The sequence below is a fragment of the Coturnix japonica genome, chromosome 4 (genome assembly GCF_054131305.1).
Source record: "Coturnix japonica strain WE chromosome 4, WE-NBRP24, whole genome shotgun sequence".
NCBI classification, from domain to species: domain Eukaryota; kingdom Metazoa; phylum Chordata; class Aves; order Galliformes; family Phasianidae; genus Coturnix; species Coturnix japonica.
In genome coordinates, this window is record NC_140666.1 from 10,520,863 (window position 1) to 10,544,356 (window position 23,494).

The window sequence follows — 23,494 nt, forward strand, 5'->3', positions numbered from 1 at the left end:
GAGGCCCCGCCCACCCGGCGTCACGTGGCGCCGCGGGGGCTGTCGGGAAGGGGTGGTCTTTCCGCTCTCGGCGCGGCGGCAGCACGCGGTGCGGTCATGGCGGACGGGGACGGTGAGCGGCGGGACGGGGCGGGGCGCGGGGCGGGAGGAGCCCGCCGTGTCCTGCGGGACGGGGGGGGCCGGGCCGGGCCGGGCCGGATGGCGCCTCGTCGGTCCCGCGGGCCGCTGAGTGTGCCTCTCCCGTAGGTTCTGCCGTGAAGAAGCGGCGGAAGAAGGACAAGCGATCGCTGCCCGACGAGGATGTGGCGGTGAGGGCGGCGGGGGGAGCCACCGTGGGACGGATCCACCGTGGGACGGATCCACCGTGGGATCCACGTGTCCGCACGGCGGGGAGCGGGGGGGGAGGGGCGGGTGGGGTGAGCGCTACCGCGTGGTGCCTCCGACCCTTCGCTGTATCCCCCCGTTGTATCCCCCCGTTGTGCCCCCTGACGCCCCGTTGTGCCCCGCAGGACATCCAGCACACCGAGGAGTTCCTCATCAAGCCCGAGTCCCGCGTGGCGCAGCTGGACACGTCCCAATGGCCGCTGCTGCTGAAGGTACCGAGCACAGCCGGGCGGTGGCTCCCCGCCTTTGGATGTGGTTCGTGTTCCTGCTCCGTGATGGGGTTTATTTGTGCTGCTCCTTTTCCTGCCCCACGGCTGTGCTGTTACAGTCGTTTTGCCTCATAAACCTGAATGCAAAGCCCCCCCTGTGCAACCAGCAGCACTGCACAGTGTTATGCTGTTATCCTCAGGCTCACCTCCATCTCCTGATACTTAACTTCTTTGCTTTGCTTTTGTAGAACTTTGACAAGCTCAACGTGCTGACGACACACTACACACCCCTCCCGTCCGGTGCTAATCCCTTGAAGAGGGAGATCTCTGACTATATACGGTGAGCAGAACAACCCACTGATTACATATGCTACACGCTGAGCTATGGTAGCAGAATGGAGAGCAGTGTTTAATCACAGCATGTGTGAGCACAGCTCCACGTGTGCTTGGTGGAGCAGCTCTGTGGCTCAGCTCCTGTCCAGCTGTTTATTCAGAAACGTTTCTGTGTTACCATGACAAACCTCATCCTGTTTTTCACATTGCTGTTGTTGGCCCCGACGTGTAGCTCCTAACCTGTCATCTCACACTATAGGTCTGGCTTCATCAATCTGGACAAGCCTTCCAATCCATCCTCCCATGAGGTGGTGGCGTGGATCCGGCGCATCCTTAGAGTAGAGAAGACAGGGCACAGTGGCACCCTGGACCCTAAAGTGACCGGATGCCTCATTGTGTGCATTGAGAGAGCGACACGACTCGTTAAGTCTCAGCAGAGTGCAGGTAGGTTCATTGCCACCAGACTGTGGTCAAAGTGGTTGAGGAGATGCAGAGCTCTTGTGGAGGCAAGGAGATATTCATTCTTGCCCTAAGCCTTCAGTGCCTTGAGCTCAAGGATTGCTTATCCATCTTGCTTCCAGCCATCGAGGGCACATCCGTGCTGTCTCAGGTGGTTTTTCTGATTGCTTCTCTGGGGCTTGTGCTCTTTTAGGTCAGTGAAAACAGGTCTGAAAGACAGGTTTTACGTGCAAACTCAACTTGAGGCACAAGTGTGTAAATCCCAAAGAATAAAACACAGCGAAGAAATAAACATGCAGCTAAGATTGGTTTGGGGGGAGAATAATGTCTGAGTGGTGTGCACCTCCTAGGAGAGCTGTTTGTATGGCAGTGCATGACTTGAGGTCAACATTAAATGCAAGTGGCCGCTCCTGACTGCTCTTGTCGTTCTTTCAGGCAAAGAGTATGTGGGAATTGTTCGGCTGCACAATGCAATTGAAAGTGAGGCTCAGCTTGCCAGGGTAAGTCTCAGCACACTGTTGGACTGTTGGCCACACTGGTACTCTGTGCAAAGAGTTCAGCTTCTGTGGGAGATGAGCGGGTAGGAGCAGAGCTCAGGTGTGCTGTGTGTGAGGTGATGATGAAGTTTATCCATTCTCTGAGTGCGCTGGCACTGCCCTCCTGCAGCACCCGATTCCTGTTCTAGGGTCTGGGTGCCGTGCAGCCTCCAGAGACCCTGCAGTGTCCCAGCGTCCTGCTGGGGGCTGCTGTGGTGTGTGGCTGGCTGCCTGCAGGAGCAAAGCGGTGCAGGCAGGGTCAGGGCCCCTCTCTGGGGGGCTCTGTCCTCACTGAGACGAGGGATGACATCTGATTGCATGCTGCCACCTGATGGAAATCCCAACTGTGCCTCACTGGCAGCTGTGGGAGCGTTTTGACCACATCAGTGGTTCACACCAGCTTTCTTAAATACGAGATAACCACGTGGTGATGAGCCTGTCACTCACAGAGGTCTTCAATTCCTGGAGACCCTGAGGTGCTCAGGTGTCAGCTGTACTAATGGCCCAGCTTAAGGTGTTATTTCATTTGCTTCTACCTTCAGGCCATAGAAACCCTGACAGGAGCACTCTTCCAGCGACCGCCCCTCATCGCTGCTGTTAAGCGACAGCTGAGAGTCCGGACCATCTATGAGAGCAAGCTGGTGGAGTACGATCCTGAGAGAAGACTGGGTAAAATACACCTTTCCTGCCTTTGGTTACTCTCCCAGTTCGTGTGCTGTTTCCCATTCTTTGCAGGTGTGCTGAGATACAGATCCTTGCACCCACCGAGCAGTAAATGCTTTGTGCGTTATTTACACTGAGAAACAAATCTCACCTGCTTTGTTAGTTTTGCACCCTTCACTGAAGAGCCAAATGATGTCAGCTAGATGGCATTAGCACTCAGTGCAAAGATGACCTTCATCTATCACCCCATGCTGATGGCTCTGTGAGGGGCTGGATGTGGAGCCTCTAGATGTGGCTCATTGGTAGCTGTACATATCAATTCTCTCTTGTGTTTCAGGTATCTTCTGGGTGAGCTGTGAAGCAGGAACGTACATCCGAACACTTTGTGTCCACCTTGGTTTGCTGCTCGGTGTTGGGGGCCAAATGCAGGAGCTCCGGAGAGTGCGGTCGGGCATCCTGGGAGAGATGGTAGGGGGGTGATTTGATTGGGAGTGTAACTAGAAACTGGGAGGTTGCAGGAGTTCCCCAAAATGGTCTTTCTTCTTTGGTGCTGGGGATGGGTGTAGGTGCACAGTGACTGGGAAGTGCTGTGAATACACCTGGCAGTCGTGGCACTTGCCATAGGCAACCTAGAACCAAAGTGTTGAGTTCAGTTCAGGGTCTTGTCCCTGTTCTGGTAATTAAACTTTGGGACAGAAATGACTGGGAAGTGCACCCTGGTGACTGAAAGTTTGTCTTATGCCACCTGTGTTTCTCAGCCTACAACCTACACGTGTCTGGAGTTTGGGCACACGAGCTGCTTGCTCAGCAGTGTGATCACTTGTTGTCAGGGTGCAGTGCAGGGAATAGTGTGCCTTAGCAAAGGGCGCATTTAAGCTTGGTCCCACTTGAAAAGTGTTTTACATAGACAGAGTTTGCACACTTGATCCCAGTGCAGTGTGATGTTGGGCAGGTAGAAGCCTGAAGCAGCAGAGATGAGACTGCCCTCGAGCTGCCAGCAGGACATGCTTGTTCTTGCCTTTTCTATGGAGATTTTATAGATGTTTCTGAATTGGGCACCAATTTTCTCCCCCTTCCAGCACGCTATCTGCCATTAGGCTTCAGCTGTGTCTTGTGCGTGTTTCGAGCTGGTGGCTGCTCTGAGTTCATAGGGGCTGTATCTTTGCAGGACAACATGGTGACCATGCATGACGTGCTGGATGCACAGTGGCAGTATGACAACAACAAGGATGACAGCTACCTGCGGCGTGTCATCCTGCCCCTGGAGAAGCTGCTCACCTCACACAAGAGGCTCGTCATGAAAGACAGTGCGGTGAGTTCCTGAGTTAGGGCTGCTCGATGCAGTGGTTGTGTCCTGTCTTATGCAGCTCATAAATGAGGGATCAGGGTCCTCGTGGTGCACAGCACTGTCATGTCATGTGCTGTGTAGGACCTGGTATTGGTAGTCAGCTAGAAACATGTTAGTGTTATTGTTAATAACAGTAATGAGAATGGGAAGGCAAAATTAGAGGTACTTCTTGCACTCATTTTGTCCTCCAGTTGCTTACAGGCCTTGCTGTTCCCTTCCTCTTTAGGTTAATGCCATTTGCTATGGAGCCAAGATCATGTTGCCTGGTGTCCTGAGGTATGAAGATGGTATTGAGCTTAATCAAGAGATCGTAGTCATCACCACCAAAGGAGAAGCTATCTGCCTAGGTATGAAGCTGGCTTATTCCTGTGCCCACCTATGCAGAAATAACAAACTACTTTCTGGTGAAGTTATATTAGAAGAGACCCAGTGCATGGGGAGGTTGAAGTAGTGCTTCCCTAAAAGCTATTATACAGCAAAGTACGAGGTGTTCCTCAGTGTTTCAGTTGCATAGAACTCAGGTGTGCTGTGTGTGAGGTGATGAAGAAGTTTATCCATTCTCTGAGTGCGCTGGCACTGCCCTCCTGCAGCACCCGATTCCTGTTCTAGGGTCTGGGTGCCGTGCAACCTCCAGAGACCCTGCAGTGTCCCAGCGTCCTGCTGGGGGCTGCTGTGGTGTGTGGCTGGCTGCCTGCAGGAGCAAAGCGGTGCAGGCAGGGTCAGGGCCCCTCTCCGGGGGGCTCTGTCCTCACTGAGACGAGGGATGACATCTGATTACATGCTGCCACCTGATAGAAATCCCAGCTGTGCCTCACTGGCAGCTGTGGGAGTGTTTTCAGACTGATGTGGTCATATCAGCTCAGCCTTTGAGATCGGCATCTTTCTGAAGCTTGAGTGCAAAGCTTTCCTCCAGTGAGGTTTTCAGGGGGATATGGCGTTTTGTCTTTCCTTTGTGCTGCCAGAGGAGGAGCAGCCTGAACCCAGCATACTCTTGCATCTGTACTCTCACAGTTTTGCTGTTGTGATGTGTTGGTAAGCTCCCTGCTTGTTTCTGCAGCCATTGCCTTGATGACTACTGCTGTCATTTCTACCTGCGACCATGGCGTGGTAGCAAAGATCAAGAGAGTAATCATGGAGAGAGACACATATCCCCGCAAATGGGGCCTCGGTCCCAAGGTGAGCAGCTGGGAACTCAGTGGTGTTGGTGGGTGCCCAGTTATGGGGCTGCAGGCACTTCAGGTCTGTGCTCAAGAGCCAAATGATGTCAACTGGTTGGCATTAGCACCCTGTGCAAAGATGACCTTCATCTATCACCCCATGCTGATGGCTCTGGAGGGTCAGGGAGCTGTGCAGTTGCAGTGCTTCAGCTGAAATGTGGTTGGTCATTAAGGTGGAGGAAAAATGATGGCCAAGGATCAGTGAGTTCAAGAGTTCAGTGATACGTAGCTGTCTGCTGCTGTTCTCATACAAATAGCCATTGATTACAGGTGGGGTACCCCCTGCCTGTTCCTTGTCTGAGACTTGTAGGCTGCAGGGCAGTGGGTGTTTCCTGTGAGCTGTCAGAAGGTTCTCAGAATGGTTAAGCCAGTGGCAGTGCAGTTGTTGCCTTGGCTTTGTCCTGGGTTATTCCTTAGGGTGGGTGGCCGAAGCCCAAGGGATGGCTTCTTCTTCATGAAGCTGTGGTCTGACCTTCTGTCCTTTGCTCTCAGGCCAGTCAAAAGAAGATGATGATCCAGAAGGGCCTGCTGGACAAACACGGGAAGCCCAACGAGTGCACACCAGATTCCTGGAAGAAGGAATACGTGGATTACAGGTGGGTACAGGGTATGCAGCTTCAGAGTGGTGGGTGCAGTGATGGGCTGCATGCAGTGAGCACTGTTCTGGGCACTGCCTTTTGTGCTTAGCATGTCTGACCTGGTCCAAGGTGAATTTGCTATCTGAACCCTTGGTGTTTAGCTGTGTTCCTCAGAGTCAGAGGGAATATGCTGGTGGTGTGCCAGGCTGGAGTGAAAGGCCCTGAGCAGACGGTTATCCCTCTGTAGCCTGTTCCTGTGGCTCTGGAGTTAGTCAGTCTGCTAAATGAAAGAGGGGAGGCTTTGCTGTTGTCCTGTCCAGCTGGCACTGGTGCAGTCTGCAAGTCATCCCCACATTTAGCCCCCCTACCCAATGTCTGTGTGGGTTAGGGAACCCTTGTGAGGGGGAGGGGGCTTTGTACTGGTGGAAGGCAGCAGCAGTCCCACTCAGCTCGATGTCTCTTCTCTTTTAGAGAGCCGTCCAAGAAAGAGGTAGCTAAAGTTCCCCAGGCTGTGTCAGAGGTGGAACGGGCTCCAAAAGTGAGTATTGCTGCTCTCTGGTTTAAGGTTGTCTGGGCTATGAAGGCTGCTTTGGATCTTGGGCTTACTTTTATGGTAGAACCTGTCTGTGTGAGAGCTGAGAGTGCTCCCACTGCTCTGTCCTTTTGGTCTCTGTCTGTGAATAGTGCAGCACAGTAAGTGGGAATGAGGAGTACTGTAAAAGCTGCAGCATCCAAAGAAATACACTGGATGGAGCTACAGTGCCAGGTCATTGTGCCAGAGAACGTTTCTGGAGTACATCTGGTTCATCTAAGGAGTCCAAGCAAATACTGCATATGGAGCTCCCTGAGTTAGGAGTTCTGCACTGATGTAAGGATATAAATAAAGGCTTGCAGGTAGTGCAGCAGTGTTTTGAATAGGAGGATTTGGGGTACAGGGAGCACTAAGAAGTTGGGGTGTAATTCTGGCAGGAAGGAATCCCTCTGCTGTATGATGGAAGGGATTTCTGGCAGTCTGTGGTTCACACTCATGTTTGAAGTGTTGCTTACTAAGAAGTCGGGGGAAAAAGCAGTTGTGAAAGGCTTGCAAACAGCTTTTCCAACACTTGAGTTCCTTTGGAAAATGGTCTGACAATGTGTTTTCCTAACAGAGGAAGCGAGAGTCAGAGAGTGAAAATGAGGCTGAGAGCCCCCCACCATCCCCAGCCACTCCACCACCAGAGGAGCTGAGCAAAAAGGAGAAGAAGAAGAAGAAGAAAGAAAAGAAAGCCAAAGAAGCGGCTGAGAGTGGGGAAGAACAAATAGAAGTGGCATGTGACAGTGCTGCCATGGTATGGTTCAAGCATTGGGAAGAGTTGCTGTCTGTTGGGCACTTGGGATAAGCGTGTGTGATGTTTGGACACCTGGGGCTGTGTGTGAAACAATGGGAGGTGAAAGAGTTTTACTGAGAGTGCTGTGTTAGACTTCATGTGGGCTGCATTGTCATCCTGAGATGAGCAGTGAGTGATGCCTTTTGGATTAATTCCTGAACTCTCGATCCTCTTTGCAGATCAGTGAAAGCAGCACCAAGAAGAAGAAGAAGAAAAAGAAACAGAAGGAGGTAGAAGAGAGTTCAGAGTAAGCAGCTGGATCTGTCCAAAGCAGGCAAACCTCATCGTTAGGGAGGGAGAAGTCTGAGACCTTGAGGAAAAGAGGACTGCCCGTGCAGCTGAGGGGCCAGCAAATTCCAAGTTTCTTTTCTGCTGTGCATATGAGTGAGAAGTTGTTTGCCCAGGATGTGCCCTGCTCCAGCACCCCTCCTCATCCTGTTTTAAGGGTAGCCAGAGGAGTGTGGTGCCCGACTGGCCCTGCACTGAATTGCTCTGTGAAGCTGGACACCTTGATGCCAGTTGAAGTGGTATCTTCAGGGAAGATGCAGCTCCTTGCTCTTTGGGGTTTGTTTTCACCGTGAAAGGGAGAAACAACACTTTCCCTTTTCTCTCCTGCCTCTTCCTTCTCTTCCAGTGTCAAAACTGTTACCCGACAGTTACAGAATGTGCTTGTGTCTGGAGGGACTGGCCTTGCCATGGCCATCTGGAAGGGTTTGGCTCCTCTGGAGACAGCTGAATCGGTTATTTGGGGGCTCTGGTTGGTTTTAACCTGGCCATATAGTTGGCCTGACCCTCAGCTAGTTGACGCAGATGTCCATTCTTTGGTACCTCTTTTCAACTCCATCATAAAAGGATTAGAACATGAAATTCCTGCTTTGTGCTTTTTAGTGTGGGGACCTGCTTGTTAGCTGTGTGCTGATCCCAGACCCAGTGTGTCCCAGTCATGTTGCCAGTGCTGGCTCCAGTCCAGTTATTGGAACGGGGCTGCAGCCCTCTCAGCTGCCTCTGCTGGTTTTTGGTATCTAATATGCTCAGGAGGCGTTAGGTGGGGGGTGCAGCTGCAGGAGCTGCAGAGCTGGGCTTATTACAGGGCTTGTGAATGCAGGCTTGGCAGCTATGCACAGGGGCACTGAGTGTTAAGGGAGTTGTGCTCAGCAGGGGCAGAATCACAGAATTTTAGGGGTTGGAAGGGACCTCTAGAGATCATTGAGTCAGGAACAGTGCCAGGATTTTAGCTTCTTTTAGTAGGGAAGGACCCTGGCTGCTTTGTTCTGAGCTCTCTCCCTGCAGAGATCCTGTAACGTTTGTCTTAGCCTCCTCAATTGCTTTAGTCTTAAATGTGACTTTTCCCTTCAATGCTAGAGATGCAGTCAGTGCGGACAGCAACCAACGGCTGTCAGAACCTGGGTTGAAAAGAAGTTAATTTTTATTCACTTTTTTTTTATATTAAAGAAAATTAATAATAAAAGCCCTATTTTTGAATGGGTGACTTTCTTGCTTACCTGACTCCTCAAGCAGGGAACAGTTCTCAGACCACTTGGGCTGCTCAGGGGGAGGGCAGGCAGTAAGTGTGCACAGGCTGTGGGTACATTGAGCACTCAGTAGAGGTGCCTGGGGGTAAAACCCAGTGGGACGTGCCTGCAAGCCCAACTGCTTTACTGCTTTACTTGTCCTGGAGAGCTCTGTGCTCCCTCAGCCTTACCTTGCTGCCTTGAGCTCAGGGAGGTGGGAGCAGCCTGAGGTAACACAGCACTCGTTGGCAACTCATTTCAGCACGTGTTTATTGCTGCTCGCTGTTTCCCTGCAGTGGATCAGAACAAAGGTCCCTATTGCACATCAACAGACTTTATTTTTGGCTTCTTTTAAAAAGAAAAAAAAAAACAAACCTAAAACTTGCACAAGACTTGTTTAAACCCCTTCCCCCAGCCAAGTGCTGAACACACACAACATTCTTGCACCTACAATGGTTATGGTTTGCCCAGGAGCCACAATGATGCTCCCTGGATGCGGTCGTGGTGGAGTTTGCGTGTCACTACATTCCAGCTTAAGGAACTCCTTTGTTTCATGTTAGCATAGGGTGTGTGGGACAGCCTGGACTCTAGGAAACATGCCTGGATGATCACTGAAGGAGACACAGTTTGTACTGCATGCAACAGATGCTTGTGGTTGGATCTACTCTACCTATCGAACTGTCCCTCGGAGGTTTGGTCCATAGGTCTTGCTCAGCTGCTGCAGAGTTTTTCTGGCCAGCTGGTAACAATCCAAGCTGCACGGTGAGAATTTTCACAGGGTGGATCAGAAAACCTGAACCTAAGAACGCAGGCACGAGCCGTGTGTTGGGATGGTGTGCTCTGTGCTCCTGTCAAACCCACGTTCACCTTTTCTGCTCCCCCTTGTTTGTGAGAGGAAGCTCTTGGGCTCGGGAGCTCTGCTGTGCTCTGAGAAGCCTCACAGATACCTGCCAGGCATTCGAGGTGTTTGGTGCCACATATGCTCTTGCAGAGGCAGGAGACCTCTGCCTGGCAGGCAGCTGCTGTACCGCTTCCCCAGGGCTGGTGCAGAGAATAAGATGGGCTGGGTGCTGCAGGAGGATTGTGCTTGCCTCAGCAGGCAAGGTGGGGGCTGTGCTGGGATGCCCTGGGCTCTGCTGCTACCTCTCACTTAGCACCGTATGTCACTGGGCAGCCTCTGTCCTGCGTTCCCCGGCAGGGGCATTCTGAAGACCCTGTGAGTGTTGACCAATTGAGACTGTGTCCATGGAGCAGCAGAGGAAGGGAGCTGTGTTGGGCTGGGTGTAGATCAGGGGAAGCTGAGGAGGTTTCTCTGCTCCCCGCAGCTGCAGGATGGGTCGATGGGAAGCAGTGGGGGCTGGATGCCCTCAGTAAACCCAGGAGACAGGCACCCACTGTGGGGAGCTGCAGGCCTGCTCAAAGGCTTCCTCCAGCAGCTTGAGGCTTTCCTCCACTCCATTGTTGACTATCGAGAGGTCAAAGTAGTGTGCGTATCGGCTCCGGATGCTCTCTGAATCCTTGCGGAGCTGCTGCAAAGCCTCCGACTGCAAGAAAAGAGAGAAAGTGTTCAGAAAGCCGAGGAGGAGGGTGATTTCACAGCCCATCCCAGCAGGACTGCTCTGTCCCATCCCCAGAACAGCTTCAGCTGCTACCAAGTACCAGAATACAGAATAGCCCCATCTCATCTAACAGGCCAGGAGAGCTGTCATGCAGCAACATGGGAGTTAAGGTGGATTTTTGCTGGACTGATGCAAAGCTGGGAGCATTGGGTTACCTGCTAGTGAGGTCAGGATTGTTTGGCCTTCTATTCTACCTTCAAATATCTTATGGCAGCTCCTCAAGATCTACCTCACAGCAGGCTGCTCATTGCTACTGCATGGCCTGAGGCTGGGCTGAAGGTAGGATCCCTGCAGAAAGATCCCTCTCCACTGGTTTGCAACCAGAAACCAGAAGAGGCCCAAAAGTAGGGAATGTTCAGCGTGGCACAGCAAAGCTGCCTGCTCCTTGTCTCCTGTACACCTCTGCAGCTAGTAGGGTCACCCTGGAAGCACAATGCAGGCAGTCCAGACCCAGTTCCAGGAATCTCCCTCATGGAGCTTGAACTGCTTACAGGTCCTGCACCTAGGGGGGATGTGCTCACCGCAGTGCTGCTGGGTGTTGCTCAGCAGCTGTCAGCAGGGTGGAAGAAGGAGAGCACTAAGCAGTTTGCCTGGGTCATGTGAGCTCTGCTAAGTCACATTTTGGCACTGCTGTGTCCCCTCCAGTGAGCAGTTACCTGAGCTGCAGCAGCTTGCTATATATAGTGTGTGCAGCAGCAGGGCTGGCCCTGCCCACTGCGGCAGGAGTTAATGTTCTGGGACTGGAGGCAGTTGTTGATGGGGCACAGATTAGAGGAGAGGGCTGCCATGCTCGCCTTTCTGCCCAGAACCTCCCTACCTGCTCCATCTGGCTTTACTACACTCCACATATTGATGTGTCTCCAACCAGCTTCATGATGCTACGCAGATAGACCTTGTACCAGCTGCTGTCTGTACTGTAAACATTATGAAGCCCCCAGCTACTGGCTTGAGCCAGCCCAGCTTGCAGAGAATGCCTTGGCTGGCTTGGCATCCAGGAGGAGCACGGCTCTGGGGGTCTGCCTTCTCTCCCCTCTTCTCCTGGTGGAGGTGGTATAGCAGAGGCAGAACTGCTCTGTCTCTGGGAAACAGGATGCAGCCAAGAGCTTTGTGCTCTGTGCTGTGTGAGCTAACTGCAGCATTAGTGCTGCTTCATCCTAATTTCGGAGGGATGAGCATCTACAGGAGCTAAAGAATGAAACGCTCTGCTGTTTGTGTGTCCCATTTGCATAGCTGATGGCAGGGTATGTGTTCCTGCTCTGCAGCACTGCTGCAGCTAGAGACAGCCCTTGGTGCTGGGCTGTGCACCCAGCTACATGTTTGGGACTGATTGTGCTCCTCCAGGGATGGTGTTTGCTGGGATCTCCCTACAGTAGAGAGCCTGAGGCTGCAGGAATCCCCAAGTCCTGTTTCTTGGGTCTGGGCTGATATAGTTCCGCTGCTCTCCTGGACCACTGAAACCAGTTTGAACAAGAAGAAGCTGATTCTCTCTACAGAGCTAGGAAGAGAGCCCTGGGCTGCTACAAGGCTTTGTCCCCCGTGGGCTCCTCACCACTCCCTGCCCCATGCTGGACAGCTGCAGCCACCACTGCGCCAACCCACCTCCTCTGCCTTGTCTGTTGGGGCAATGAAGACTATGAATGGGGAGAGTTCTGCCGTGCGGACAATCTTCAGGGTCTGGAGAGAGAGCAGAGTGCAGTCATCAGAACATGGCAAGCTGGCGGGCGGCTGCCCCTACTTCCCCCAGCCAAGATTCACTGGTGCCTGTGGTGCAACAGTGGGCTGAAGGGGCTGTGGACCCCTGAGCTTGGGGGTAGGAAGGCAATGTAAGGGCAACGGTACAGCTTGGGGAAGGGCAGGTGTGTGGGGATGGTCACAGCCCACACAAGGGTTGTCCAGCCTGCAGCAGTCCCCATTCTGCCCACCACTTCCCTGCTTCATACCTGAGGTTCAATGTCTAAAATAGCGACTTTGTCCTGCTGGTGGATCTTGTGCACTGTTTCAAACTTGGTGCCAAACATGTTTCCCTGGTAGCTCCCAAACTCCAGGAACTCATTGGCTGAGATGTCCCGGGTCATCTCCTCAGTGGAAACAAAGTAGTAGTCCTTCCCATCCACCTCATTCTTCTTCTGGGGGCGCGTGGTGTCTGCAGAGGGAGAAAAATGCACGATGCCCTCAGCCAGGTGCTGACCTCCAGGAGGTCAGGGAGCCAAACTGGGGTTTTATGGACCCTTTGTGAGCATGGGGCTAGAGCAAAGAAGAGCACAGAAGACCTATGTACCTCATCAACCCCATTGGAACTCCATCCTAAACAGGACAAGTAGGCAACGTGGCCAGTGTGAGGAGAGTTGCAAGGTGCTGCACTGGGATGGGGACAGGATGTCTGCAATGTGAGCAGCAGCAGCCCAGTCATCTCTGACTAAGTTCAGCACGTGGAGTAGGAGGAAGGAAGACCCTGCAGGGCTTTGTCTGGTGCCCTGTGACACCAAAGCTTCATGGTGCTCAAAGAACATCTCCCCACCTCCCATCCCACCTGGTGACTTGAAGAGGAGGTGAGGAAATGTACAGGGGTAGTGCTGCATGCCCTCACCCGGTTGTGGTTACTTACATGGTGGAGGGTACATAAACTTCTCGGGGTTGTTGCTGAGCAGAGCATTCTTGATGTGGCTGCGACCCACTCCACTGGCCCCTACAGGGAAAGAGGGGTGGACATGAGCTGGGCTGAGGAGTGTCCAAGAGAAGGTGCAACCCTCTGTGGTGTTTTCCAGCCCTGGAGGAGGGTCTCCCTGCCCTAAGTGCACTCACAGGTGCCTGCAGGCTGGGCTGCTTAGACCAGCAACTCCACCAGAAATTGCACCCTCAGCATGGGAGTGCTGGCTTTGGTGCAGCTGCACAGACCATAAAGACATTCAAGAGCAGAAACTCTCCTGAAATTACTCCTCAGCACTAGAGTGCAGGTGCCAGACCACATGCACAGTGCCACGTGGCAGATATCACCCTTCCGGGCAATCGCTGCAGGTAGAAGAAATGCTCCCCAGTGCTTACCAGCTTTCAAAGGGCAGTGCTGTCTCAGCCCTGGTTCCCCACAGCCCCTACCACGTGCAGGACAGGGGCAGGACCTACCTATGAGCACCAGTGTCTTCCTCTTGAAGGCAGGCAGCCTCACCACCTCCTCGTATGAAACTACATCCAGCTGGTCAAAAACTGCAGTGAAGGAGAAATAAGAGTAATTAGAGCTGTCTCAGCTACAGGATAGGACTGTGCATGCTGGAGCAAAGCCAGATCCTTCAGCAAAATCTAGGGAGCAGTCAAGATGGGCTGTGGGTTTTCCTCTGCTTGTCTGGCTTGGGAAAGAGCACCAGCCCCAGCAGCAACCAGTACATGGCATATGTGTGGTGCTGAGAGGCTGGACTAGCAGCCTCTAAAGGAGTTAGATGTTTTCTCACTCTGTTTCTGCTCAGGGCAGTAGGACCCTGGGGCCGGGTGGGGAGGCAGTGGGAAGTTGCAGAGAGCTTGTTGCTGGGGAAGCTTTATTTATCTCTCTGATTTACGGCCTTGTTTGCTATCGGTCGGAGCTGTAGGTTGGGCTAGGAGCCAGCACGTCCTCAGGCCACTGCCTTTGCTGTCCTGGAGCAGGCCAAGCACTGCTTAGCACGGGGTTTAAGCAAGCAGATGACAAGCACGTGCCCCAAAAGCGACGCTGCTGGCTGTGCAGGGCCAGCTCCTGCCCCGCATTTGGCAGCCTGCAGGGTTTGGGGGCCCAGCACCCTGCTTGCACTTACTTGAGCTGTGCTTGGCTAGGTATTTATCTTTGTACTTCTTTTTCTTCCCAAAGGGGCTGCAGCTCTGGGCTTCGCTCTGACTGGATTGGGTGACACTCGCCACACGCCTGCCAAGAGAGAATAACACCCACTGTGTTTGGGGGCCCTGGGGAGCAGAGGGATCATCCCTCACACATGCAGTGGGGTGACTGCTGGGACAAGCAAAGACTCATCCTGGAGCAGATGAGGTGAGGCGTGCCTCCTTCCCCAGCAGTGGCACTGGTACTACCCAGCATGGTCACTGAGCCCCAGATCCAGCACTTCCAGCCAAACCCAGCAACCACATCCTTATGCAGGGCTGTGATGGGTCATGGCAGTCATGGTGAGACAGCTCAGATCCTGTCAGAACGCACCTAATGCTTGCCATGCATGACACAGGACCTCCGTGCACCAAAGCCATGAGATGGACATGTGGCATCTTATGCCCAGACTGGGATTTCCTGCAAAGGGACTTACCACTCCTGCAGTTCAGGGGAAGGGATGAGTCCTGCTGACTCGGTACTGGAGCCTTCCACACGGCCCTGCCACCAGTTGCTGTCATCCTTGTTGATGATCTGAATCACGTCACCTGTCTGGAACTTCAGCCCTGCTTCCTTGCAGGGGATGAGGTTGTCTTTCCTGGGGTCATAGTCAAATTGTGCCCTCATGAACATCTGAAAGAGAGAAAGGGCTGGGATCAGTATGGCCATATCCAGTTCCTGACTCCATGCTGCATCTCCCAGCACCAGCTCAGCAATAGGAGCTGGTGAAAGAACTGCTGCCTCTCTGCAGGACCACGTGCCCTGCAGCTGGTGCTCAATCTCTGTCTGTGTAGCCCCTTGGCAGGCCTGGGTTCTGCAGTGAGCAGCCAGGAGCAAGCAGGGCAGCCCTGCATGGCACAGGGCCTTCTGCTAGCCCAAAGCACCGTGTCACATCTATCCCTGCCTGAGACTGTCCTGGCTCTTCAGTACCACCTCTCCCTGGGAGGAAGGTACAGCACACACATCTGCGCTCAGGTCCTCCCCAGGTAGGACAGACCATGCTGTCCTTAGACCATATCAAAACAATTTCCCCACAGTACGTTCCTCCAGCAATGCTGCTGTGATCTGCCAGACGCACGGGGCCAACAGGACACGAACATGGTTCTCTTTTGCTGCCAGAAAAGCAGAGCACATGGATCACACTGTGCCATGAGACCTCTCAAGGAAAACAACAAAAATGGAATGTCCTTCCAGGATCCATCCAGCCACCTGCTCAAGACTGACGCTTGTTCTGAAAGCGCTCTCCAGTGCCAGGAAGATAGTCGTCAACACAAGCACATGAGGGACATGCAGCAAGTACTGCCCAGGCACCTGCCTGGAGCCCTCTCCTTCAGCCCTGGTGCCCCTGGCTAGACATAGCCAGGTCACTCCTCATTTGGAAAGACCCCACCAACAAGAGTTACCTTCAGACACTGCCCCGGGTCAGCTCCCAGTGCAGACTATTTGCCAAACGCCTGCCAACCCCATTTCTGGGGCTGGAAGTTGAAATACCCAGCAGGATCCAGCACAAGGAGTGCTACTGTTTATAGTCAAAAGCCTGCAGCTGGAAGTGACCCTAAGAGACCGGAGCACTCAGTGCTTCTTATTAGGATCCTTCCAAACAGAATTGCCCCAGGAGGTCTGTGGCTGGCCTCAAATTGCCAGCTGCCGAGCTGTGTGGCCAGCTGGAGCTGTTTACCCATGGCATCGTGGTGCTGGGATCTGCCCCATCCTACCTGTCACACTGTGAAATTAAGATGCGCGTGGGGACAGAGGAGAAGAAACAAAACCAGGAGTTACTTTGCTCCCAGCAGGGGATTGCAACAAGCAGAGACACAGGCACAATATGACCTGTGCTTCCTGGGAGCCCGGATGCAATGAAAGGGAGTACAGCAGTTGTTGCTGGGCAAGGGTTTGTCCCCGTGTCCTTCTCTGAACCCGGAGCAGGTGCAGGTGAGCCAGCAGCCATGTTCTTTTGGTCAGAGGTAAGTTCTCCCCAGGTGCTGAGCTGGCCTGGCCAACAGGGAGGGTAGATAGGGCCAGCACTTAATACACAAACACATGCAAGGTTGGCTGAGCAGGAACAAAGACAGCAAGGGCTAAGAGGCAGTTTTTACTTGCTGTAAATTGTCTGTCCTCAATGGAGGGGCCATGCTGGGCTCCGCTCCTGCACCTGGAGCAGGTCAGTATACCTGACATCATCCCAGCCTTCCCTGCTATCCTGAGCACTTCAGCCAAAGCAGAGCTCCAAAGACAAAACCAGCCAAGTGCACCCATCTGAACATGTCACCCCTGCCACAGTGTGTCAGCCCTTCCCATGCAGTGGCAGCAGAAGCTCTCTTCCTCTCCCCCACCACTTCCTTCCTCCCACTTGCTCACTGCTAACGGTTCCTACCAACGTGCTGACAGCAGACAGAGCTAAATCATTCACCCTGCAGCTGAGGCACTAAGCATCAGTGATGGTGTGGGCATGTGCCCTGTGCTGCACCTAGGGGCTCTGCCATCACCCTGTAGAAGAGAAATGGCTGCACAGCTCTGTCATGGCAGTGCTCACAGGGAACAGGAGGCTCTTGTGCTTCCCGATGCACACACACAGCTGCTTTTGCATTACCAAACACTGCACACATGTACCTCTGACGCATGCTTCTACACACACATCTGGTTTATACATCTGCTCATTTGCACAGGCCAGGTCTCTTCCTCCTTCAACAGCTCAGTGAAGGGAAGAGGACAACCAGACCAGCACCAACCCCCGTGGTTTGCTCTGGTCCCACCCAGCCCCACAGCCACGGGTCTGGAAGCTGCACTTACCTGGAGAGCAGGGAGGCGGCTTTGCTGGTTGGGAATGACTTTTATTGAGACCATCCCCTGGGTTTCTTTCTAGTGAACAAAGGAAGGGGAGAAAGAAGAGTTGGAGGACGTAGACCTGGATGCAGCCCAACAGCAGCAGCCTGTGCACAGAGCAAGGCACTGCCAAGCATCACCAGAATAAACCATCTCCAGCCCAGCAGCCCCAGCAAGGAGCTTGACAGGGCAGGCCCATTTGGACAGCATGATGGAAATGTTTCCCTTCAGCTTTCTCTCTGTGCTGGACCCTTGCTCCTTCTTCACAAATCCTACATATTCTATAACAATGAGCACATCTGGAAACTCAGTGGGGACTCCAGGGTCAACTGTCCTTCTCAGGAGGCAAAGACAAGACACTGTGTGGAGGGGCTGAGCCATAGTACAGCACCCCAGGATGGCAGCCCCAGCTCCTGCCACATGCAGTGATGTTGGCTCTGGTGTATAGGAGGGAGTTAATGCCCAGCCAACATGCATGTCTGCAGGCAAAGGGGTCATTCCTTGGGAACAGTCCTGCCGAATACAAATACCTACCAGCATCTTCTGCAGCTGGTCAACTGAGTGGTTGCTCACACTCTGCCCATTGATTTCTATGATCTCATCACCCACGTGAAGGGAGCCTGTCAGTAATGGGAGAAACATGAAAATGCAGGACTGGACAAAAGCCACTCACTCCTGACACCCAGAGCAAGCTATAACCCAGTCACCATGATGCCTAGCTTGAGCAGCACTTGTGGAGCTGCACACATCACCTAACCCTGAGGCACAAAGGGAATGAATTCTGCACCCACCACCCCACACACACACTTCATCCACTCTGAAGGTCATCAGGTTATCTACACTGGTCATATCACTTGTTCCAGAGTTATTCAAATCCAGTCCCAAGGTTCACCTGAAGCCAAACGACTGTCTCCTTTCAGAGCCCTTGAACACAAGGCATTCTTGACTTTGTGTGTTTTCAGTTAATATATCCAGCCAGACTGCAGCCTCAGATATACTGCTATAAATCAGACTCCAGCAGCATTACTGGAACAGCTCCTGGGTTATTTTGGCATTGGTAAGCTGAGACTTCCCATTTGGACCCAAGGCTGGAAAATGGGTCTCTTCTTCTAAGCACAGAACATCTCATTCAGCGCTCCCTTGGCAAGAACCATAATCACAAAATGGCACCTATTAATTTCTTTTGGCCCTTTGGTTTGGTTTGCAGAGCCAATCCACTGCAAGCCTGCCCCATCTATGCACTTTAGGAACAGGAAGAGTTTCCCCCACAGTCTCTGGGGCATGGTCCTTCTCCAGTTACAGTCACCCCATCACAGGACGGAGACAGATGGGTCTCAGGTTCCTTTTTGGGAGAGCCCTGCCCCCAACCCTTCATTTCTCCCTAAAGCCTCCAGTGCATTAACATGCCAGCCATGCAGAGAGATGAGTCCTGAGTTCCTGACATATTCCTGGTGGAGGAAAGGACACAGACGCCCACGTCATAGGGAAAAGCTGGCTTGTTACCTTGTCTGTGTATCATGCCCCCGTGGAAGATCCTGGCCACCATACAGCTCTGCTTATCATTGAGCTTCAGCGTGATTCCCTGGAAGACAGGAAAATCCATGACTGCTCCTCTTGGCACACGGCATCACCCGCTGACGGGGCTCACTCTAGATCCCAGGCTGCATCCAGCACCCTCTTCCCATGGCCGATGCTCCAGCAATCTCCTGCCTCCCCCAGGGCCAACCCATTGGCGCAGCTCTACCTGCCCTCCACCCCCCTCGATGCCACCAGCCTTGGGGATCTTGCCAGCTCTCACCATGGGCTCCTCTGTCACTTTCTCAAACTGGACCAGGCGGATCTTCCGCACCTCACGGCCATTGCTGTGGGAAGGGCTGCCCAGGGTGGCAGAGCCATTGGTGTAAATGTCCTCAGTCATAGCATTCGGGGCCTGAGTAATGGCCTGTCAGGGCAAAACAGAGAGTGGGGTTTAGGGGCTCCACCTGTGTAGGGCTGAGCCACTTGGCAGTGTTAGCATTCCAGGCACAGCATGGAGAGCAGAGACCCATGTACTGGAAGAGAGGACAGCGAGAGCAAGGACAGACAAGAGCACAAAAGCTTCGCCACTGAAGATGCGTATGTGGGCTTGATCAGTAGTTTTCCAGCTTGGGAAATACAGGAGGCAAGAAAAGACTGGGAAAGCTACAGGTGCCAGAAGTCAGGAGTCCGCAGCTGGTCATCTTCTGCAGCAGCAGGTCCCAAAAACTGCTGAGTGTCACAGCAGCACTCAGCCCAACACCAGCTCATTGCAGAGCACACAGCCCAGGACAGCTTCAGAGCCAACAGAGCAGTATGGGACTCACCCCCAAGGAACAGGGACAGTGTTCAGTGATCAGGCTCCACTCTTGCTCAGTTTGCAATCTCTGCTTTTCTTCTTCTAGGTCAATGGGCAACCAGCACAGTGCAGAGCCACGTCCCCATGGGCCAGGGGTGACAGGGCCTGTGGCTGTACCAGGACAGGCATTGGCAGAAAGGGACAAGGGAAGAGGGAGCTGTGTGCGCAGTGCAGCACCAGCAAGGATGTGTGATACACTTCCATACTTTTAAGCTACTTCTGACAGAGCCCAACAGCCTCCTCCTCAGGGCAAAAAGGCAACATCACACACTATATCTGGCTGCCAATGGCTTAACCACGGAGCAGGAGGAGGCTGAATCACAGCCCAGAGCAGCGCCAGTGGCTCACAGGGCAAAAGAGCTCACATCTTGCCAGCCCCAGTGAGGTGAGCCGCTATCAGGCAGGATCCAGTCCTGCTGGTGCTCTCAGCTCTTTGCTCTTGGTGAGTGGGTGCAAGGAGGAGGAAGTGAACAAACTCCTCCAGCCCTGCTCGAGGCCAAAGTGCCTCTGAGGTGATCTGAGTCAGCACAGATCACACTTATCTCCTTCGTGCCTTGGGAAAGCATTACACCACACAATCCCCAGCCTCAAACCCCAGGCTCAGCAAAGCCTGCTGACCCAGGACATGGCAGAGTCTGCTCCACGGCTGGGAGTTCCCATCCCTGCTGAGCCTCCCAGCCCTGACCTTTGCATTTTGCTGAGAGCTGGAGAAAACACCCAGCCCTCGACGCTGACACAGCACCAGTGTCACCCTGGTTGCCCTGGAGAGCAAGCCTTATCGCCACAGACAGCCCCCGGCCACTCAATGGCAGCTCTGACCCAGAAGGGTCCTCCAGGGACCCTGGGCACAGCCCCTCCATCCCCGAAGTGACTGCACCGAGTTGCTGCTGGGCAGGTATGGAGGCACACCTGGCTCATAGGTAGGGTCAGGGTGGCACGTGACAGTCCCAGCACTGCCCAGAGGGGTACAGGAGGTGGGAGATGCACAGCTCACATTCAGTGCACACCAGCTGTCTGCCTGTGCTGCCTTCCATGAACTCTCCCAGAAGCAGTCACGCTCCTGGCCTGCTCAGCCTGTGACCTCTGGAGGCTTTGCAGCCATGCTGGACACAGGCCAGCCCCTGCTACTTACTCACTGCTCCACAGGAAGCATCTGTGCATGCTGCCAGGAGCCAGCAACGAAGCTAACTGCAGCTCCACACAGCCTTGGGCTCAGCACAGAGGTGCAGGGAGGCACAGCCACTGGCTCCACAGCCATGAAGTCACAGCCCACCATCTTCCTCTTCTGCAAGAGGCACAAGGGTGAGGAGAGGACACCAGGCCTCAGGGCCATGCGTGCCAGCAGGGAATGAGGTGAGAGGGAAGCAACCCTTGATGAGAACCCTGGGCAGGGTCAGTGTCACCCTCCTGGGTTGCTCCTGCTGCTGGGCTGGGCTGCACACCGCTGGGGGAACCATGGAATGACTTGGGTCAGAAGGTTGGAAATCAAACATTAACCCTCATTTAGAGGAGGGTGAAGCAGCACTTCAGGGAAGCAGCACCCTGGTGCAAAGGGCACACTTGGAGGCTTGCCTCCTGGGCTCTCCTTGCTCTCCTCACCAGGGGATGTCGGTATCAGGTGGTCTCATGAAGAGCACATGGAGAGCACATGCAGAAAGGTTTGCTGGTTGGGCCTTCAAAGCACAGCAGCACAGAGAGAGGCAGGAGGGCAGAGCAGCCCCAGCTATGGCAAACAGCAAAACTCCAGCTCCTTCCAGCACCATCACCTCTCATCTGGGCATAATCACTGTGGGTGTGCAGGCAAGGCCAGGACACGAGCCTTGGGCACGTCCCTGCCCTGGAGTGGCTCAACCTGGATCTGCTCTGCTTGGCGCTGGCTCAGCAGCTTCTCGACCTACCTGAGAGCATTACCACTGAGCAGCAAACGCATGCACTGGGGTGCCTAAAAAACACAGCAACAAACAAAAGCAGACTAGCAAATAAAAAACGCGAGGAGCAGTGGGCATGTGGTCATTTAGTAGTAATTCATTCTGGTTTGAGGCTGCTGCCCTTTCAGGTCAGCCTGGAGCAGACCTCACTCAAGACCTATTCCAGTAAAACCATCCATTTTAAAAAGAAAACAAACACTTAAATCAAACAAAATTATGCTACTGAAACTAGGAAAAGGCACAGCTACATCAACAGGTCACAGGGGATGGGGAACGGAGGAGCAGGAAGAACACAAGTGGCTGGGGGGGGGCAGAAGATGCTGCCCTCACTGCAGCTCACTGAGTGCTGTGATAGAGAAGGGCCACGTTCCCAAGCAGCCCCATCAGTTTTGCTGAGACACAGCTCTCCTAACATGGAAGGCCAATGCAGCCCTCCAGATGTGTTAATGAAACCTGCCACCTCCGAGGGACAGTCAGGAAATGGATGGGGCTTTGAGAAGCAGCACAGCCACTCCATTCCCTACCTTCTACGTGGCGTTTTCCCTGCAGCCACACAGCCCGGAACAGCACAAACTGCATTCATGAATTAAAGAGCCGAAGCCAGCCCTACACCCCCATCATTTATTTTGGTCAAACCCAGGAGGAGTTTTGCTCAGCTCCCAACCGCTATTTTCACCCACGGTCATTTCAGAAGAGGGACCACAGCTGGAAATGGCAGAGGTTTGATGCCATGTGATGCTGCCATGGGGTCACACGCCGTCCCCTCTGCACCCCCAGCTCTGAGCAGGGCCTTCCTTCCAACCAACAGACCCGCTGCCCATTTTACAGCTGGAGAACTGAGTCACAGCAGATTAGGTGCCATGCCCAAGGTCACCCTGCAAGCCAGCAGCACCGCTGGGTGCAAAGCCCACATCTCCCTGTCAAATCTCTATTTGCCATTAATAGATAAAGAAAAGCCAGGCAGGCACGTGGCTGAAGGGAAGAGGGCTGCAGCCTCCTGCACTTCTGCTTGTTTTCTAGCCATGACTCTGCCTTCCAGTCATGAGGGTTTGGGATCCCTGCTGTATCGAGAGCAGCAGGAAGAGGAACCTCTGTATGATTTGAGCTGAGAAGCAGCCAGCCTGACCCAGAGCCCTGAGAACTGCTGCCACGTCCCTGCCACCAGGAATCAGCACACACACACAGACACGCAACCCAGCTGGATGCCAGCCCTACACATCACCTCCTAACAGCTCCCATGCAAACCCCAGCTGGTCACCTTCCCCTATACCCCAACTGGAACAGGGGTATCGTGGTAGTGGGCAGCTGCAGGCCAGCTCCTGTGCTCTCCACACCGCACTGCTTGGGGGATTGATGTATCCCTGCTCCAGGCATGCACAGGGATGGATGCAGAGCTCCTCTCAGCAGCGCTTGCTCCAAATGCTTCTTCTATTTATTTTTTGCAGCACTCTGCCAGCGCTGAGCCATAAAAAGCACGCAAACAAACCACCAGCGCAGGCCAGACCGGACAAACATCCCTTGGATGCCCTGATGGGCTGAAAGCAGCACTGCTTGGTGGGAATCTCCCTCAGAGGCAGCAAGGAAACCCCTTCCCCCGGCAGACAGTACGGCTCAGCCACGGGCTGCTGCTCTGCCCTCCTCCCTTCACCCCAGCTGACAGCAGCGGGGAATGACCCCGTGCTGCCCGGCCCGGTGTTTCTGCCGCACTCCCGGACCCCTCCCGCTCCCAGCTCAGACCAGATACAACTTCGCAGCAAAACAAGCTCACGGGCAGGATGCTGAGCTCGCTCCCCGCCCCCAGCCCCGCTCAGCCGGTTCCCGGGCAGGCCGGGCTCTCCGCGGCATCGGTGCCGACCGGGGGGACGCGTGGCCTCGTCGTGTTCCCCGTGCGCTCGGGGCTCACCTCGGGCTTGGCCCGGTTCTGCAGCAGGTGCTCCAGGTAGAGGTCGGACAGCGCTGTCCTCATGCTGCCGCTTCCACCGCCGCCTCCGCGGCCCGATTTGAGCGTCATCCCCCCGGCCCAGCGCGCCGCCAGCAGCCGCAGCCGGTTCCGTTGGCTCCAGCAGAGCGGCCCGGCCCCGCCGCACCAGTCCGGCTCCAGCAGCGCCCCGGGTGCCGCACGCTCCGCCCGGCACGGGGCGGGACGAGCACGGGCTGGAGGCGCCGCCACGGGCGGGGCAACGGGGCCGTGCAGGGCCGCGGCGGCAGGCCGGGATTGGGAATGGGCCGCCCACAGCGCGGGGGCGTTGGGGCTGCTGGTCTGACCTGCTTGGCCGCCCCGAGAGGCGCTGGGCTGTGGGTTCTGCC

The 23,494-nt window shown here is 54.3% G+C and overlaps 2 protein-coding genes and 5 non-coding genes across 9 annotated transcripts; 6 read left to right on the forward strand and 1 right to left on the reverse strand.

Annotated features, from left to right (window-relative positions):
- Window positions 1-69: 69 nt before the first annotated feature.
- On the forward strand, window positions 70-8,576 carry DKC1 (dyskerin pseudouridine synthase 1). 2 transcript variants are annotated; one of them, XM_015860079.3, is made up of 15 exons: window positions 70-112; window positions 247-308; window positions 510-596; window positions 842-933; window positions 1,186-1,370; window positions 1,821-1,885; window positions 2,464-2,590; window positions 2,922-3,052; window positions 3,753-3,896; window positions 4,159-4,279; window positions 4,990-5,108; window positions 5,642-5,745; window positions 6,199-6,265; window positions 6,876-7,055; window positions 7,274-8,576. In XM_015860079.3, the coding sequence occupies exons 1-15, from the start codon at window positions 97-99 to the stop codon at window positions 7,343-7,345; spliced, it is 1,572 nt and encodes a 523-aa protein (XP_015715565.1). In that variant the 5' UTR covers window positions 70-96; the 3' UTR covers window positions 7,346-8,576. The 2 variants fall into 2 exon arrangements, with proteins under 2 accessions (XP_015715565.1, XP_085402145.1); XM_085546019.1 differs by having other exon boundaries at window positions 6,876-7,034.
- LOC116653440 (small nucleolar RNA SNORD17) lies at window positions 1,994-2,239 on the forward strand. Its single transcript, XR_004307267.2, has one exon. It is a non-coding gene; the product is annotated as a small nucleolar RNA SNORD17 (small nucleolar RNA).
- LOC116653434 (small nucleolar RNA SNORD83) lies at window positions 2,769-2,844 on the forward strand. The gene has a single exon (XR_004307261.1). It is a non-coding gene; the product is annotated as a small nucleolar RNA SNORD83 (small nucleolar RNA).
- LOC116653437 (small nucleolar RNA SNORA36 family) lies at window positions 3,218-3,351 on the forward strand. The gene has a single exon (XR_004307264.1). It is a non-coding gene; the product is annotated as a small nucleolar RNA SNORA36 family (small nucleolar RNA).
- On the forward strand, window positions 4,465-4,710 carry LOC116653439 (small nucleolar RNA SNORD17). Its single transcript, XR_004307266.1, has one exon. It is a non-coding gene; the product is annotated as a small nucleolar RNA SNORD17 (small nucleolar RNA).
- LOC116653433 (small nucleolar RNA SNORD83) lies at window positions 5,186-5,261 on the forward strand. Its single transcript, XR_004307260.1, has one exon. It is a non-coding gene; the product is annotated as a small nucleolar RNA SNORD83 (small nucleolar RNA).
- Window positions 8,577-8,858: 282 nt separating the features above from the next.
- On the reverse strand, window positions 8,859-23,317 carry MPP1 (MAGUK p55 scaffold protein 1). 2 transcript variants are annotated; one of them, XM_015860080.3, is made up of 12 exons: window positions 23,091-23,317; window positions 18,684-18,827; window positions 18,389-18,467; window positions 17,420-17,505; window positions 16,853-16,921; window positions 14,499-14,695; window positions 14,004-14,110; window positions 13,345-13,425; window positions 12,830-12,910; window positions 12,165-12,367; window positions 11,824-11,898; window positions 8,859-10,149 (listed from the first exon to the last, which is right to left on the reverse strand). In XM_015860080.3, the coding sequence occupies exons 1-12, from the start codon at window positions 23,196-23,198 to the stop codon at window positions 9,973-9,975; spliced, it is 1,407 nt and encodes a 468-aa protein (XP_015715566.1). In that variant the 5' UTR covers window positions 23,199-23,317; the 3' UTR covers window positions 8,859-9,972. The 2 variants fall into 2 exon arrangements, with proteins under 2 accessions (XP_015715566.1, XP_085402146.1); XM_085546020.1 differs by lacking the exons at window positions 16,853-16,921; window positions 17,420-17,505; window positions 18,389-18,467; window positions 18,684-18,827.
- Window positions 23,318-23,494: the final 177 nt, after the last annotated feature.

Excerpts from the sequence above, each read along its gene's own strand:
- MPP1 (XM_015860080.3), bottom strand. The coding sequence starts at position 23,198 with ATGACGCTCAAATCGGGCCGCGGAGGCGGCGGTGGAAGCGGCAGCATG. Across the intron at positions 17,506-18,388 it reads GGGCATGATACACAGACAAG|GCTCCCTTCACGTGGGTGAT; the intron begins GTAACAAGCCAG and ends CATTACTGACAG. Across the intron at positions 16,922-17,419 it reads ACCAGCTGCAGAAGATGCTG|AAAGAAACCCAGGGGATGGT; the intron begins GTAGGTATTTGT and ends TTTGTTCACTAG.
- DKC1 (XM_015860079.3), top strand. Across the intron at positions 309-509 it reads TGCCCGACGAGGATGTGGCG|GACATCCAGCACACCGAGGA; the intron begins GTGAGGGCGGCG and ends TGTGCCCCGCAG. Across the intron at positions 7,056-7,273 it reads CATGTGACAGTGCTGCCATG|ATCAGTGAAAGCAGCACCAA; the intron begins GTATGGTTCAAG and ends TCCTCTTTGCAG.